Consider the following 18,197-nt stretch of genomic DNA (forward strand, 5'->3'; position numbering starts at 1 on the left):
AAGGGCTTTATTGTCATTGGAAACATATGTTTACAGTGGCAAAGCAAGTGAAATAGATAATAAACGAAAGTGAAATAAACGATAAAAAATGAACAGTAAACATTACGCTTACAAAAGTTCAAAAATAATAAAGACATTTCAAATGTCACATTATGTCTATATACAGTGTTGTAACGATGTGGAATTAGTTCAAGTACAAAAGGGGAAATAAATACACATAAATATGGGTTGTATTTACTATGGTGTTTGTTCTTCACCGGTTTCCCTTGGCAACAGGTCACAAATCTTGCTGCAGTGACTGCACACTGTGGTATTTCACCCAATAGATATGGGAGTTTATCAAAATTAGATTTTTTCAAATTCTTTGTTGGTCTGTGCAATCTGAGGGAAATATGTGTCTCTAATATGGTCATACATTTGGCAGGAGGTTAGGAAGTGGAACTCAGTTTCCACCTCATTTTGCGGGCAGTGTGAACATAGCCTGCCTTCTCTTGAGAGCCAGGTCTGCCTACAACAGCCTTTCTCAATAGCAAGTCTATGTTCACTGAGTCTTTACAGAGTCCAAGCTTTCCTTAATTTTGGGTCAGTCACAGTGGTCAGGTATTCTGCACTGTGTACTCTCTGTTTAAGGCCAAATAGCATTCTAGTTTGCTCTGTTTTTTTGTTAATTCTTTCAATTTGTCAAGTTATTATCTTTTTGTTTTCTCATGATTTGGTTGGGTCTAATTGTGTTGCTGCCCTGGGGCTCTGTTTGTGTTTGTGAACAGAGCCCCAGGACCAGCTTGCTTAGGGGACTCTTCTCCAGGTTCATCTCTCTGTAGGCGTCTTTCTCCCTCTTCAACTTTACCGTCTCTTTACAGCCTCTGGCCAACATTTAATTTCAGACAATAGTAAAACACATACCAAGCACAACATCTAACTATGTATAACTCGAGACCTATGTTATTGACACAATTATTTATTCTCATGGAATTTCTGGTCCATATGGCAAATTTAAACATTACACTTCTTGGTCATTTCAATGAAATACAAAGGTATTATTTCAGGTATTACAGTATTTATTTGAATTTTGACAAAGCAATATACAAGCACCAAATAAGTTGTGGACATTAAAGCAGCCACATGTATATTTACAATTACATTTACATTTAAGTCATTTAGCAGACGCTCTTATCCAGAGCGACTTACAAATTGGTGCATTCACCTTATGATATCCAGTGGAACAACCACTTTACAATAGTGCATCTAAATCTTTTAAGGGGGGGGGTTAGAAGGATTACTTTATCCTATCCTAGGTATTCCTTAAAGAGGTGGGGTTTCAGGTGTCTCCGGAAAGTGGTGATTGACTCCGCTGTCCTGGCGTCGTGAGGGAGCTTGTTCCACCATTGGGGTGTCAGAGCAGCGAACAGTTTTGACTGGGCTGAGCGGGAACTGTGCTTCCTCAGAGGTAGGGGGGCAAGCAGGCCAGAGGTGGATGAACACAGTGCCCTTGTTTGGGTGTAGGGCCTGATCAGAGCCTGAAGGTATGGAGGTGCCGTTCCCTTCAAAACTCCGTAGGCAATCACCATGGTCTTGTAGCGGATGCGAGCTTCAACTGGAAGCCAGTGGAGAGAGCGGAGGAGCGGGGTGACGTCAGAGAACTTGGGAAGGTTGAACACCAGACGGGCTGCGGCGTTCTGGATGAGTTGTAGGGGTTTAATGGCACAGGCAGGGAGCCCAGCCAACAGCGAGTTGCAGTAATCCAGACGGGAGATGACAAGTGCCTGGATTAGGACCTGCGCCGCTTCCTGTGTGAGGCAGGGTCGTACTCTGCGAATGTTGTAGAGCATGAACCTACAGGATCGGGTCACCGCCTTGATGTTAGTGGAGAACGACAGGGTGTTGTCCAGGATCACGCCAAGGTTCTTAGCACTCTGGGAGGAGGACACAAGGGAGTTGTCAACCGTGATGGCGAGATCATGGAACGGGCAGTCCTTCCCCGGGAGGAAGAGCAGCTCCGTCTTGCCGAGGTTCAGCTTGAGGTGGTGATCCATCATCCACACTGATATGTCTGACAGACATGCAGAGATGCGATTCGCCGCCTGGTTATCAGAAGGGGGAAAGGAGAAGATTAATTGTGTGTCGTCTGCATAGCAATAATAGGAGAGACCATGTGAGGATATGACAGAGCCAAGTGACTTGGTGTATAGCGAGAATAGGAGAGGGCCTAGAACAGAGCCCTGGGGGACACCAGTGGTGAGAGCGCATGGTGCGGAGACAGATTCTCGCCACGCCACCTGGTAGGAGCGACCTGTCAGGTAGGACGCAATCCAAGCGTGGGCCGCGCCGGAGATGCCCAACTCGGAGAGGGTGGAGAGGAGGATCTGATGGTTCACACTATCAAAGGCAGCAGATAGGTCTAGAAGGATGAGAGCAGAGGAGAGAGAGTTAGCTTTAGCAGTGCGGAGCGCCTCCGTGACACAGAGAAGAGCAGTCTCAGTTGAATGCCCAGTCTTGAAACCTGACTGATTAGGATCAAGAAGGTCATTCTGAGAGAGATAGCAGGAGAGCTGGCCAAGGACGGCACATTCAAGAGTTTTGGAGAGAAAAGAAAGAAGGGATACTGGTCTGTAGTTGTTGACATCGGAGGGATCGAGTGTAGGTTTTTTCAGAAGGGGTGCAACTCTCGCTCTCTTGAAGACGGAAGGGACGTAGCCAGCGGTCAAGGATGAGTTGATGAGCGAGGTGAGGAAGGGGAGAAGGTCTCCGGAAATGGTCTGGAGAAGAGAGGAGGGGATAGGGTCAAGTGGGCAGGTTGTTGGGCGGCCGGCCGTCACAAGACTTGAGATTTCATCTGAAGAGAGAGGGGAGAAAGAGGTCAAAGCACAGGGTAGGGCAGTGTGAGCAGGACCAGCGGTGTCGTTTGACTTAGCAAACGAGGATCGGATATCGTCAACCTTCTTTTCAAAATGGTTGACGAAGTCATCCGCAGAGATGGAGAAGGGGGGGAGGGGGAGGAGGATTCAGGAGGGAGGAGAAGGTAGCAAAGAGCTTCCTAGGGTTAGAGGCAGATGCTTGGAATTTAGAGTGGTAGAAAGTGGCTTTAGCAGCAGAGACAGAAGAGGAGAATGTAGAGAGGAGGGAGTGAAAGGATGCCAGGTCCGCAGGGAGGCGAGTTTTCCTCCATTTCCGCTCGGCTGCCCGGAGCCCTGTTCTGTGAGCTCGTAGTGAGTCGTCGAGCCACGGAGCAGGAGGGGAGGACCGAGCCGGCCTGGAGGATAGGGGACAGAGAAAATCAAAGGATGCAAAAATGGAGGAGAGGAGGGTTGAGGAGGTAGAATCAGGAGATAGGTTGGAGAAGGTTTGAGCAGAGGGAAGAGATGATAGGATGGAAGAGGAGAGAGTAGCGGGAGAGAGAGAGCGAAGGTTGGGACGGCGCAATACCATCCGAGTAGGGGCAGAGTGAGAAGTGTTGGATGAGAGCAAGAGGGAAAAGGATACAAGGTAGTGGTCGGAGATTTGGAGGGGAGTTGCAATGAGATTAGTGGAAGAACAGCATCTAGTAAAGATGAGGTCAAGCGTATTGCCTGCCTTGTGAGTAGGGGGGAAGGTGAGAGGGTGAGGTCAAAAGAGGAGAGGAGTGGAAAGAAGGAGGCAGAGAGGAATGAGTCAAAGGTAGACGTGGGGAGGTTGAAGTCACCCAGAACTGTGAGAGGTGAGCCATCCTCAGGAAAGGAACTTATCAAGGTGTCAAGCTCATTGATGAACTCTCCAAGGGAACCTGGAGGGCGATAAATGATAAGGATGTTAAGCTTGAAAGGGCTGGTAACTGTGACAGCATGGAATTCAAATGAGGAGATAGACAGATGGGTCAGGGGAGAAAGAGAGAATGTCCACTTGGGAGAGATGAGGATTCCAGTGCCACCACCCCGCTGGCTCGATGCTCTAGGGGTATGCGAGAACACGTGGGCAGACGAAGAGAGAGCAGTAGGAGTAGCAGTGTTATCTGTGGTAATCCATGTTTCCGTCAGCGCCAAGAAGTCTAGGGACTGGAGGGTAGCATAGGCTGAGATGAATTCAGCCTTGTTGGCTGCAGACCGGCAGTTCCAGAGGCTGCCAGAGACCTGGAACTCCACGTGGGTCGTGCGCGCTGGGACCACCAGGTTAGAGTGGCAGCGGCCACGCGGTGTGAAGCGTTTGTATGGCCTGTGCAGAGGGGAGAGAACAGGGATAGACAGACACATAGTTGACAAGCTACAGAAGTGTTGTTTCTTGTATTATTGTCTCTTGTGTCTTTAGAGAACTGTTTCACTTTGATATCCTTTTTCTTCTGTCCTGATTTTCTCTTTCTTTTCTTCTGTTAACTAGATATTCTTTGTTGTTCTTCGTTAGCTAGCTAGCTTCTTCCAAAAGAGTCCCTAGCAACTGCTTAGCAACTGGTAAACAATTCAGCTAGCTAAGATAACTACAATTTTATGAAAAATAGTTATTTTTCAAAAGCCTATCTTCTTTGTTTGTTGCTTGTTTTTGACACAATGACACAATGATGTGTCATGTCTAAATGGGGAGCATTGGAAAATGTCCTACCCATTAGATATTACAAATAAGACTGAAGTGCATATCATTGTACAGTGATATATAATTCTGTTCAATCAGGGGATTCCATTTTACATCTTGCTGAACAATCAGCCCAGGATAAAGTGCATTCATTTGTGACCATTTCTGTTTTTTCATCAGTGAACTACTAGCACATCACTGAGCCGCTCTATCCACACTCCTCTCTTTCCATACTGTTACTCCTCCCTTTCATCTGCCTCTAGAGTAGGTCCTTTGAATGAATGAATACTGTACTTTCAACTAGCTTTCTTTCCTTGTTCTATGTCATTGTCCTCACTGATTCAAATGCACCGAATAGGTAAAATAACTAGTAAAGCTAACGTTTCTGAATAAAATCTGTTTACTTTCTGAAAATGCCATGAAGTTCATTTACGGCAGTGGAAGAAGTATCATGTCGTAGCTATAGTGGGTTAGTCATAGTAGGGAAGTTCTGTAACTATGTACACAAATTGATGCCATGATGTAAAAACTGGCTCCTCCCACGTAGCAATATTGCCAACAGATAGGGAAGTTAAAGTGAGTACTTTCTCCGATCTCCCACATCTGTCAGGACAATAAAATGAATAGGGAATAGGAAAGGAAGCACTATACATTATACAGCCAATACGGTATACAGTACATCCCTTTTACATCTCAGTCCACACTTCCTACTACCTCTGAACTCTCTCTATCCTATCTGCCCTCCAGTGCCTTGTCTCGGGCGATGACAGCCTCATCAAACTTGATCATGAGAGTGGCGCCCTTGTGCCAGTGCACCGTGACCTTGGCGGGGAAGCCGCTGTGTGTGAGAATGGCCTCCACCGCGCCCCCAGTGAAAGCGGCACAGTTGAGCGTGCTGTTTTCTTTGGGCACCGAGGTGAAGATGTTGATCAGGGGCTCTTTCTCAATGATATAGTAGGTCTTGTCGTCGTCATTGGCCTGCTCCAGCTTGTTCGCTTCCTTACCGAACAGGGCCCTCCACACCGACACCTGGGGAATCGAGGGGGAACGGAAGGCAGAGAAAGGTGAAGGTTTGTTTGTGTTTATGCTTATGTCTGAGGCCAGGTCTCTTGAAGTGGAGGTCACGTCGCTGCTACAGCCAAGAGCCATGCATACCTAGGCTATATTTGTATGACATTATAGCCTAATGTTATGTGAATGTAGTATAATGTCATACATTGGTTGTTATTACACTAATGAAAAAGTCTAGTATGTGAATCACACACTGTGCAAAGTTCTCTTGGTCATACGTTGATGAAGAGCAGTATGTTCAACACTTCGCTTTCCCTTTTTCCATTCTTCTCTCAACACCAGCACATCCAGCAGGCTAGCCCCCACGCCTTGACCCAAGTCTGCCAAGCGTGCCTGCAGCTCGGACACAGAGTACACCCGACTCTGGCAGTACTACTGCACCATTTCAGAGAAGAGCAGGGCGAATGCGCTCATGCTGACCTCAGTCTTGAGTCTAGTGAGCGAATGCTCTAGAATTGCAGACTTGCCCCTGGTGAAGCAAGTCTCGATTTTCTACAGGGGGAGGGGAAGAGAGTGAGTGACTGTCAACAACAGCAGAATGTTGGAGTATAATAAGATATCAGCGCATGACTGTTGGGGCTTTCAAGGCAACTGGGAACTCTGGAAAGAAACCAGGTCAAATCATGATGTAAGTGATCTTTGGGTCGTAACTCCAGAAGGATGCCCGAGTTGGATGACAGTTCAAATGATTTTTCCCAGTGGGAGCTAATTTTTTCCCGAGGTCCCAGTTGTCTTGAACGCACTAAGTCGGAGATTTCCCAGTTCCCAGTTATTTTGAATGCGGCATTAGTACCGAACATCACTCAATGACTGTTCTGACAACCATCCATCCGTTTCAACACATCAGGAAACGTGCTACTACGGTTAGATACTCTTGAACAGAATATGAATAAAAACAAGGATTATTTCATTCAATGAGCACACATGGTGGAAAGTTGACTCTAAAGAAATAAACATAGCAAATATTATTCCGGGTGATACATCACACATCACAATATGAATGTTGAAATATCTTCTGTTGAAACATTATGGTATCAATACAATTATTTAAAATATTAGTTTTCATAAATCCCTATTTTAAACAGATTTTTTAAACCTACACAAATAATAAAAAATATATCTAATTATAATCCAGTAGAGGCCAGTATTGTCCCATTTATCCACTGGTAATGGATGTTCGCTTAATGACACAAAGGGAAAATAAACAGGGGCCAAAATTCACCTCATACATTGAGAACAAGAGGGTTGGGGATGGAAAACACAAAAACAAACAGACACTGGCTGCAGTTCTCAATGCAGCAGTCACTCAAGTGTAATAGACTTTGTTCCCCTTTACTCCCTACCAGCAAAACCTCATAAGCCAATGAACACCACCTGCCATGGGACACTAATGTCATGAGTCAGGAACGTTTCTGTCATCTGAAAAAGCATACATGCACTGATTATAGTGTATGCCTACTACATTGGGTTGTTTTCGGGGAATTTGTTAAGTGTCATTTCCAGTAAGGTTACTGGGCTTCCCTGACACTGACGGTAAACAGACCGCCCCTCTCTATGCATCGTGGAACACATTTACCAGACTTCACTATCTGTGTGTGTCTGTGTATATGTGTGTGTAATTACATCCATATGTGTGAAAGTTGGATGTAATAGATGTATATCATGGAAAAAAATACTGTGATTACTAATACAAACCAGTATATCTTCAGCACTTCTCTTGTCCCTTTAAGCTTGACCTCGTCACAAGCTTGAAAGGGCCTTATTTGTTTTCCGATGACAAACTTTGACTTTGGGTAGGAACCAATCAATATTTGGAGGCGTCTGTGTATAAAGAGTTATTTAATCTATTGGGACACCGCATTACAAACACATTGATTCCCCGAAGTGGGAAGTGAAACCAGCTTTAGGTACTTGCAACAAAGCCTTATTAAGCATCTGGACATTCTGCTTGGGGTTTGTCATGAGTGGTTGTGGTTTGTCATAACAGAGTGTTGGACTGTAAGAGATAAGAAGATTACAACTCTCATCGGCAGCCTGGGTTGACCTTGTCTGGGGATTGTTTGTGGGTTTAGTTTAGCCTCTGGATCTGGTGTGATACAGCTGCACTCAGAATGACTACAGTGGTTCTATGGCTCTTCATTGTGGTTGGAACGTGCTACAGCGTTCTCTGTTCAGGTAACCTGTGTTAATGGACTGAAATGTGTTTATTTGGGTTCATATGTCTGAAGGTACGGCTGCCTTACTGCATTGTCCGTGCACATCTTCATTGGCAACATATGCTTCTATTGTTAAACAGAGCTCAATTTAACACAGAAGGTCACTAGTATATAGCTGGTGTACAATACATTAAATACCCCAAGATAGTATGAATATGAGTATGAATGAAGCCCCAGGTGACTGTTTGCACTGAGTCTGTAGTAGCACGAACAAAACATTTGTTTTGGTTTCAGAGGACCACCTGCGGGACATGGACAGTTTCATAAGTGCCGTAGAGCAGGCTGAGGAGTCGAACCCAGACCTGTCCCCACTAGCCCTTGTGAGGAGGCTCCGCAGGACGGCCGGACACGAGGACCCACTCACCCTGCACTTCCTGGGGGCCTCCAACAACATCAGCCACACCCACACCTTCGTGTTCAACACCACTCTCTTTGGCTTCTTCGACAAAGCCATCCACCATTTTGTGACGGACCGTGGTGAGGAGAGAGGGGTCGTTCTAACCCAAGATGGCACCACAGTGGCCATCGCTCCCATGCTTCTAGGCATTGAGGTGGGTCTGAAAGCTAAGCTGGAGGGCACCCCTCCTCTGGGCATGTTTCCCCTCACCTTGGCCAAAAACCTAGGGTTGTCGTTCCTTAGCCTCCAAGACTTTCCACCTGCTCAGCGTCTGGGGCCGGACGGCTGCTGGGACAACGTGACCCACCCCAGGGTGTTCCAGCTGTCGCGGGTGCCCACCCTGGCCACCGATGCCCTCGTCAACGGGGGAATGGATGGGTCCATTTTGGGCATGGATCTTGCCACCCTGGCCCCCTCTAAACAGCCTGGTAAACTCAGCAAGGTTCTGAAGGGTTACTACAACCATGTCCTGGAGGGGCAAGACCTGGGGGTTGTATCCAGCCACATCAGCCCCAAGCGCAGAGAGATTGCCCAAGCCCTGCTGGGCACCCTGGACACCCAGAGACAGGTGATGGAGACCCTATACCTGGTGTGGAGGCTGGAGGACACCCAGTGGATAGCCAAGGATACAGGGGTGGAAAAAGCAGTGAGAGACGGAATGCTGGAATTTGTCCACAGATACTGGGGTGAGTCTCAGGGTGGGGGAGAGGGAATCATTTACCCCTGTAGTTATGACATTGTAGGTCATAAAAGGCTATTCATTTGAAGTCTGTAAATATGAAGATTAATTGAACCTGTTCAACCTCTCCTGTCCAGACTGCCCTACCATCATCCCACGGTGTCAGTGGGGGGCAGCACCCTACCGAGGATCTCCCTTCCCTCTTGCCCTGCCCCTCCCCTTCCTGTATATCCACCACACCTACGAGCCAAACAGGCCCTGTCACTCCTTCCGGCAGTGCTCCAGGAGCATGAGGGCCATGCAGCGCTTCCACCAAGAAGACCGCGGTTGGGCCGACATCGGATATAGGTGACCTTTGACCCCCTCATCCATTCGCAGATATTAACAAACCCTTTATACTAAGCTTCGTATATGGAGACAAGTGTACTGTGTCAACCTACAATTACAGTCAGTCATACCATAGCAAATCTTGACATGATATTTATTACACAGTATAACTATGCAATGTAAAATGACAAGATGCTATAACAGGAATCAGGGTTGTGAGATAAAACAAATTGCATTATCACTCCAACTCCTAAATGGATGTTCCCCTCAGCTTTGTAGTGGGTTCTGACGGGTACATCTACGAGGGGCGCGGCTGGCATCACCTTGGCACCCACACCAGGGGGCAGAACTCTTATGGTTACGGCGTGGCCTTCATTGGCAACTACTCCTCCTCTCTGCCCTCACGCCACGCCCTGGATCTGGTGCGCCAACACCTGGCCAAGTGTGCAGTGGATGGCGGGCGCCTGCAGGCCAACTTCACCCTCCACGGGCACCGGCAGCTGGTGGACACCTCCTGTCCAGGAGACGCACTCTACTCAGAGATCAGGGGCTGGGAGCACTTTGGGGTGAGAGACTGTTCAGTATTTTTGGCTACTATACCATCAGTCAATGTCAAATGTATCCTTTTAATATATACACAATCAAAAGGGCATCACAGTTGCACCAGAACACTACTCAGTCATAATACAATTGTGCCCTTTTTCCTACATTAGACATGAATGATAAACACAAACATTAAGCTGTTTGTGCACTGTTGATATTGATGCTGCTGACACATTTTCATCCAGTGTTACCTTGATCACTCATTACAGCAAACTTTTACAGGAAACAAGCTCATCGAAAAAGGACCAATGAAGAAGACAAGCATGTAAAAAGCAGTGTGGAATAAAAACCAGTTTTGTCAAAATGTCTCATTGGATTGTAAGGGGGTATCAATTTGTTATGTCCATGATAACAGTGTTTTAGAGTTATAACAGCATATAACACTCACCCTTATGGTTGTCACTGCTTCACATTACAGTGTTGTAGCACAACGGAGACATGTACAGTATACTGAACAAAAATATTTAGAGCAACATGTAGAGTGTTGGTCCCATGTTTCATGAGCTGAAATAAAAGATCCCAGACATTTTACACACGTACAAAAAGCTTATTTCTCTCCAATTTTGTGCTGAAATGTATTTACATCCCTGTTAGTGAGCATTTCTCCTTTGCCGAGATAATCCATCCACCTGACAGGTGTGGCATATCAAGAAGCTGATTAAACAGCATGATCATTACACAGGTGCACCTTGTCCTGGGGACAAAAAAGCCACTCTAAAATGTGCAATTTTGTCACACAACAAAATACCTTAGATGTCTCAAGTTGAGGGAGTGTGTAATTGGCATGCTGACTGCAGGAATGTCCACTATAGCTGTTGCCAGATAATTGAATGCAAATGTATCTACCATAAGCCACCTCCAACGTCGTTTTAGAGAATTTGGCAGTACGTCCAACCGGCCTCACAACCGCAGACCAGGTGTAACCACGCCAGCCCAGGACCTCCACATCTGACTTCGTCACCTGCGGGATCGTCTGAGACCAGCCACCAGGACAGCTGATGAAACTGAGGAGTATTTCTGTCTGTAATAAAGCCCCTTTGTGGAGAAAAACTCATTCTGATTGGCTGGGCCTGGCTTCCCAGTGGGTGGGCCTATGCCCAGTCATGTGAAATCCATAGATTAGGGCCTAATTTATTCATTTAAATTGACTGGTTTCCTTATATGAACTTATAACTCTGTAAAATTGTTGAAATTGTAGCATGTTGCATTTATGTTTTTGATCAGTATAGCTGCATCTGTCGAGAGAGAGAGACAGTGACACCCAGTGGCACAGGAATGACAACTGGCACCAAGGCTACTAGAGGATCCAGGATAGATGTGTTCCACTCAATGACTGGGTTCCACTCCTCTTAGCCTATATCAAAATGATAAATTAATTGTTAATTCATTAAAAGTGAATTACAATTAAATTACTGTAAACATCACCGTCAACACAAAAATAACATCAGTTTTAGCGGGCGTAGGGAGACAGTTGGGCCTATTGGAATACTTTGAAATTGTTTTGGCTAATAAATTATACATATTGACTATCTGTCCAATTCATGAAACACATATTGACCAGGTTGTGAGAGTGAAATGTTTAACAGGTGTGTAAGTTAATATTAATTAAACATTTATTGAATAGGCCTAAATTCTCGATTTCAATCAAATGATTGTAAACTCAAAGCATTGAACATTATTTTGAATATTGTTATATATTTAGTATTTTGTAATATTTTGACATATTTATTTGCTTTATCAGCATGGATTGACAATCTTGGCATATTTGTTCAATCAACACTGATTTTGCTATTTTCATACACTTTCAATGTATTAAAAGTACAGTATAATGTTAAATGTCCACCACTGGTCATTGTTGATACATTAGCATACTGTAAATCGTATTGATTGATTCTGAAATTCATTTCATATAGCCTACTTTAAATAGCCTGTTGTCTTCAAGTTTGAAGCGATTTTTACACCAACACATTTTAATACTGTATGGCATGTTTTATATATTTCTCTAACCCTTTGGTATGCGAATTTCCAATGCCAATAAACCATCCTAAATGACGTTTTTTTTTTCCAGTGACATCGCGTAAAAATGTTAGAGGATCTGTATTCATTAGGGAGAAATAGGATTGGCCAGGGGCAAATGATACAACAGGATAAATAAATGTGCTCAGAAATGTACGACGCTGTGCGCAAAAAGGAACGTGTCACCATAGAAATAGAATCTATATTATAATTCCATGCTCTTCACAATGTCCAATAATATACATTTTAATTCCTCATTTTATGTGTATTACTCAGAGGTTATGTTATTCACAATCACAACCAACCTACAGTATATCGATAGCAAACGCGTCGTATATTTTTTCCTGTTCTCAGTTAGGTAAGTAGGTCTTCCGATAATGAGAAGGACCGATATTGCACGCATTCGACATTTTCGAAAAACACGTTACTTGGATCATATCGAATCTGTTAGCTATACAACCAATTTATCGATCATCTAAGATGACTTGTTTCCTCATCCTAATTAAGGTCTCATTAATCTCATCTGCACTTTCATTGTTTATATTGCATGTTGTTGTTCTATGTAAAGTATAATGTATATTCTTCCCATTTAGATAACTCTTTCCAGCATTAATTTGAAAACGACAGATGTACTGCTGTAGACATCTGGTATTGGGTTCTGTGCTCAGTAACCCTAGCTCTTTCTGCAGAGCTTTGGCCAATCAAAACAAATAATCAAAAAAGGCCTAATCACTCTCCAAGGAGGAGCAGCTAGTTTGTGCCATGAACCAATTCATATCGCTCTCTGCTTGCCACATTCGAACTGGTTTAGTCACTAATTCAACTCTATTGCGGAAAATGCTCAAGAGGCAATTCTGTACACTGAAAGCCCAGGGAAGGCTCCCACTGGACCTCCCTCTGAGACTAATGAAGGCCTGGCTCCTGACAGGGAAGGCTCCCACTGGACCTCCCTCTGAGACTAATGAAGGCCTGGCTCCTGACAGGGAAGGCTCCCACTGGACCTCCCTCTGAGACTAATGAAGGCCTGGCTCCTGACAGGGAAGGCTCCCACTGGACCTCCCTCTGAGACTAATGAAGGCCTGGCTCCTGACAGGGAAGGCTCCCACTGGACCTCCCTCTGAGACTAATGAAGGCCTGGCTCCTGACAGGGAAGGCTCCCACTGGACCTCCCTCTGAGACTAATGAAGGCCTGGCTCCTGACAGGGAAGGCTCCCACTGGACCTCCCTCTGAGACTAATGAAGGCCTGGCTCCTGACAGGGAAGGCTCCCACTGGACCTCCCTCTGAGACCAATGAAGGCCTGGCTCCTGACAGGGAAGGCTCCCACTGGACCTCCCTCTGAGACTAATGAAGGCCTGGCTCCTGACAGGGAAGGCTCCCACTGGACCTCCCTCTGAGACCAATGAAGGCCTGGCTCCTGACAGGGAAGGCTCCCACTGGACCTCCCTCTGAGACTAATGAAGGCCTGGCTCCTGACAGGGAAGGCTCCCACTGGACCTCCCTCTGAGACCAATGAAGGCCTGGCTCCTGACAGGGAAGGCTACCACTGGACCTCCATCTGAGACTAATGAAGGCCTGGCTCCTGACAGGGAAGGCTCCCACTGGACCTCCCTCTGAGACCAATGAAGGCCTGGCTCCTGGCAGGGAAAAGAGTCTTCATAGAGTGAGTGCAGTGTTCAGGCTATTTTTTAAATTGTACGAAACGTTAAACTTCATTTAGGTAACTTGAGTTTATCACGTCATTAGACAAGCGTAAATGATAACCCGAATGTATCAAAATATATTAGATGACAGCAATAGTTTGATAGATCGTGTAGACAGACATAGTCTGATACATTTCCATATTCACACGAAGGCGTGAGACAGAGACATGGAAGAGATGGAAGAAGGTCTGTATAGCTGAATTGGTGAGGACTATGTAGAGCAAACAGTACACCCACTGTAAAGCACTTAAGATATCAGCAAGCTCATTTTTGTACCCAAAGAGAGAAACAGTTGTAATTTTTCCCATCATTTCAATGATGGACCAGTGTCCAGTCTCACCTGATACATCAATGGTCTGTTAATTACATATTATGTTGTTACATAGACTTGGGATGCAAAGAGGGGCCTGGAATTATACAGGAGACAGAGAGAGTTCTCCTGGTCAGTTGCCAGAGAGTTCAGGATGAATTAAGGATGTCCGATGTCATCATGGACATGGCGACCAACGGAGCCATGCAGCTTCTGAAAGAGGAGTGTTGGAAGTTGAACTTCTTGCACCTAAAGGATGAGACATGCCAGGCCACTGAGGTAAGACATAAGAGCCATCTACAATGACAATATTGTTTCTTTGAAGAAAATGTCAAGCATGTCGTCATTTCTGTGTATGATATGGTGTTCAAAGTTGGTCAATATTACATTGGAATTACAATCAACTTTGGATGTCTTTGGTTTGTTGTATTTGTGAAATAGCTATAGGATAGTTATGTATGTCTCTGTCCATTTACAGCTCACTGGGCTGTACGGACATTCTGAGACCTCTTCAAAGGAAACTCTAATTGAAGAGAAAAGTCCAAAGACCAAGTGCCCGGCCAGTGTCGCTGGGGCTGCTGACATTGACAACACCAATGAGGAGGCTTCAGAGGAGTCTCCGAATAACAATGCTGTGGGCGTTCAGGCTGAGCCGCTGGCCCTGGTCAGTGTGGAGAAAGAGGCTGCTGGAGATGGAAAGGTCCTCAGCAAGGTGGTGAAGCCCAAAGGGTGGCTGAAGGAGGGCTGCAAAGATCATCTAACCCCAACAATCTATGATATGATTACGGAACTACTAAAGGTAAGGAACAAGAAGCCTGTTTCGTAAATGAAAGGTCAAGTGTCTTTGCAAGTTGGGTGTATCAGAGTTGTCTGAAACGGTACAATAATACAAATAAGCTGCTATAGTCTTTGGATGTCTGTGGTATGTTTTTTGAAAAAGGACAGATATCTGTTTTGTTCTTTCTCTTTCATTGCTCTGCATTGTCTGCTTAGTCCTATTTCGGATCCACTGAGAGCCTTCCTGAGATGTGTAGCAGAGGTCCTGGGGTGTGCAGTGGAGTGCCTGAGGTGAGTAGCAGAGGTCCTGAGGTGACCAGCAGAGGTCCAAGGGTGTGCAATGGAGTGCCTGAGGTGTCAAATGCCGTGGGAGAGGTGTCAAGTGACACAAAGAAGACAGAGGCTACTGGAGACCTTTTGAACACTGGAAATGGCCTGAGAAAGGTGGCGCAGCTATCCCCCGAGAGCCATCCTGAGGTGTGCAATGGAGAGGCTGAGCTGTGCAGCGGTCCTGAGGTGTGCAGCGGAGGTCCTGAGGTGTGCCTGGGGTGAGCAGCGGGGAGCCTGGGGGTTGCAGTGGAGTGCCTGGGGTGAGCAGCGGAGGGCCTGGGGGTTGCAGTGGAGTGCCTCTGATGTGGAGTGCCTGAGGTGTCAAACGCAGTGGAAGAGGTGTCCAGTGACACAAAGACGACAGAGGCTGCTGAAGACCTTCTGGACACTGGAAATGTCCTCAGCAAGGTGGTGAACCCCAAAGGGTGGCTGAAGCAGGACTGGGAAGATCAGCTGACTAGATCGTCTTTGTAAGTGGGGTGTATCAGGGTTGTCTCAAACTGGACAATATTATAAATTAGCTACTATAATCTTTGACCTAGTTTTTCTTACGCTTTCTTACTCTGTTTTTCTTACTCTTTCATTACTGCATTGTCTGTTTAGTCATATATCGGATCCATCGAGAGCCTTCCTGAGGTGTGCAGCAGAGGTCCTGAGGCGTCAAATGCAGTGGATGAGGTGTGCAGTGACACAATGAAGATAGAGGCTACTGGAAATCTTCAGAAAACTGGAAATGGCATAAGCAAGTTGGTGCTCCTATCCACTGAGAGCCATCCAGAGGTATGCAATGGAGTGCCTGAAGTGTACAGTGGAGGTCCTGAGGTGTGCAGGGGATGTCCTGAGGTGTTCAGTGAGGTGCCTGAGGCACCAAACGCAGTGGAAGAGGTGTCCAGTGATACAAAGACAGAGGCTGCTGAAGACCTTCGGGACACTGAAAATGTCTTCAGCAAGGTGGTGAGCTCCAAAGGGTGGCTGAAGGAGGGCTGGGAAGATCAGCTGACCAGAGACTTCAATGATATGATTGCAAAACTCCCAAAGGTAAGGAACAAGAAGCCTGTTTCGTGAATGAAAGGTCAAGTGTCTTTGTAAGTGGGGTGCATCAGGGTGGACAGGTAACTGCCACCACGAGCTGCATCAGGGTTGTCTGAAACAGGACAATATTATAAATTAGCTACTATAATCTTTGACTTTGGATGTCTGTGGTATGTTTTGTGAAACAGCTAAAGGACATATGTGTTGTTCTTACTCTTGCACTGCATTATCTGTTTAGTCCTATTTTGGATCCAACGAGAGCCTTCCTGAGGTGTGCAGCGGGGTGTCGAACGCAGCAGAAGTGGTGCGCAGTGACACAAAGAAGCAGAAGAAAAATGGTGTTCTACGATTCTTCCGACGTGTGTGGAAGTTCTTCACATGCACCAACAGCCTCCCCAAAGAGGAGTGACTCAAGCACACACAACTCCGGGCCACACTTTGCCTTGGCGACTGAACTTCTCCACCATCTCCCCCTTTCCTTCCAACTGCCTATTTTTAATAATAAAAATAAAGGGGATCTGAACCACAACAAAAAAACTGTTTTCATGAGTGTTTTTCATATAACTTACTATAGCATGAAGAATGCTTTAAAGAACACTAATTAATTATCCAGACTATTAAGCTGTTTGAGAAGTACTTAAGTATGCATTAATCACAGTATTACTGCATTACACACTAGTAAATATGTACAAAATCATTTGAGACACTTTGCATATTAATGTAAGTTTGTGGTTGAATGGCTCTACTATGGGCTATTTTCCTAATCAAAACCAAAGCACAACTTTATTTGCATAGCACATTTGTTACAGATGATGCATTTCAAAGTGCATAGAAAATAACATATTAAAAAGGTTAAAAATATAAAAATGAGAAATTAAAATAGTAAAACAATCACAGTGGACATGAGAGACTAATGCACTAAAATAAATGAAAAAAAATATTATTTTTACAATGGGATAAAATAGATAGTAGGACTAAGCAAAAGCACAGCTAAAAAGTAGCTCTTCAAAATGTCTACAGTTTCTGAGGCCCTCAGATCCTCCGGCAGGCTGTTCCAAAGGCCAGGACCATAGTGGCTGAAGGCAGCCTCACCAAACGTTTTGGTTCTCACCTTTTGGAACTACTAAAAGACCCGTGCCAGACGATCTGAGGGACCGCCCGGGCACATACAGTATCTTAAAAGTATGTCAGACATGTATTCAGGTGCAGGGCCACGTAGTGCTTTTAAAATCAATTATAAAACTACAGGCAACCAACGCAGGGACTTTAAAATAGGTGTTACAGTATGTTCAATTCTATCTCCTGACGACAGTTCAGTTATATTGGTGTAATAGTGCCCTCCAGTGTTTCTGAGTAAAGGTTTAGATAAATGATGGTTGTAGTGGTGGGACTTTGACAAAGCTATTGGAAGTTACTAGTATGTCTTCTAACTAAGTCAGTTTTAAGTTGTATAACGAGACATTTCAAAGGAGACTCCACAACTCAAAGGAGAGTACTTTGAAAATGGTTCTCTGGTCTGGCACTGATCAGAGAGAACTGTATTGTGGAACCCTGTTTTCACCTATCCAATGGTGTTGGATCAGAATTATTGGCTGCCGATCCAATTCAAACTCCCTTTCACAATCTCATGAAACACACATTGACCAGTGTGTGAGATTGAAGTATTTAACAGGTGCATGTGTCACAACCGTGCAGCATCAACACAGGAAGTGGTTTAGAGTCTTTCGAACCTGTATGGCTGGCAGGAAGTGCTGCTGGTTTAGACAGGAAACTGAGCCCAACAGCCACTGAACACAAACAACCACATGTATCTGTGTCAGACGACCCACAGATGGTGATGATGTTCTATTAAATGTCATTCAATAAATATTCTTCATCTTGTTGTCGTTAATGTATGAATTTCAGGTTTGATCCGAATAGTTGATAGAACTGGTGAAATGGACAGGCCCCTAGACAGAGTTGTAAAATGGATGTCTCAGCTTCCCATTATTATGATAGCATCAGATCAGATGTCTCAATCAGTGTTTTAAATAAAAAAAGAGAGGAAGGTGTGAAGATATAAGAGCCATCTGTGTAAAGGAAGGTACAGATGCAAACAATTAATATCTAGGCTAAATGAACAAATCAGAACCAAGCATGCATTTACATTTCATATACAAAGAAAGAGTAGGCAAGTGGGTAGAACATTTGAAAACTTTCTC

The 18,197-nt window shown here is 45.1% G+C and overlaps 1 protein-coding gene and 1 pseudogene across 1 annotated transcript; one reads left to right on the forward strand and one right to left on the reverse strand.

Annotated features, from left to right (window-relative positions):
- Positions 1-5,268: 5,268 nt before the first annotated feature.
- LOC106564972 (trafficking protein particle complex subunit 5-like) lies at positions 5,269-7,167 on the reverse strand (annotated as a pseudogene).
- A 302-nt stretch (positions 7,168-7,469) lies between these two features.
- LOC106564993 (N-acetylmuramoyl-L-alanine amidase) lies at positions 7,470-10,360 on the forward strand. Its single transcript, XM_014131547.2, has 5 exons — positions 7,470-7,782; positions 8,058-8,906; positions 9,037-9,247; positions 9,498-9,792; positions 10,052-10,360. The coding sequence occupies exons 1-5, from the start codon at positions 7,719-7,721 to the stop codon at positions 10,079-10,081; spliced, it is 1,449 nt and encodes a 482-aa protein (XP_013987022.1). The 5' UTR covers positions 7,470-7,718; the 3' UTR covers positions 10,082-10,360.
- The last annotated feature ends 7,837 nt before the right edge of the window (positions 10,361-18,197 follow it).

This window comes from Salmo salar, chromosome ssa12, assembly GCF_905237065.1.
Source record: "Salmo salar chromosome ssa12, Ssal_v3.1, whole genome shotgun sequence".
Classification (NCBI taxonomy): domain Eukaryota; kingdom Metazoa; phylum Chordata; class Actinopteri; order Salmoniformes; family Salmonidae; genus Salmo; species Salmo salar.

Bases quoted from the DNA above. Each gene is read 5' to 3' on its own strand.
- LOC106564993 (XM_014131547.2), top strand. From the start codon at position 7,719: ATGACTACAGTGGTTCTATGGCTCTTCATTGTGGTTGGAACGTGCTAC. The intron at 7,783-8,057 runs GTAACCTGTGTT...TTTTGGTTTCAG, and splicing joins CTACAGCGTTCTCTGTTCAG to AGGACCACCTGCGGGACATG. The intron at 9,248-9,497 runs GTGACCTTTGAC...TGTTCCCCTCAG, and splicing joins TGGGCCGACATCGGATATAG to CTTTGTAGTGGGTTCTGACG.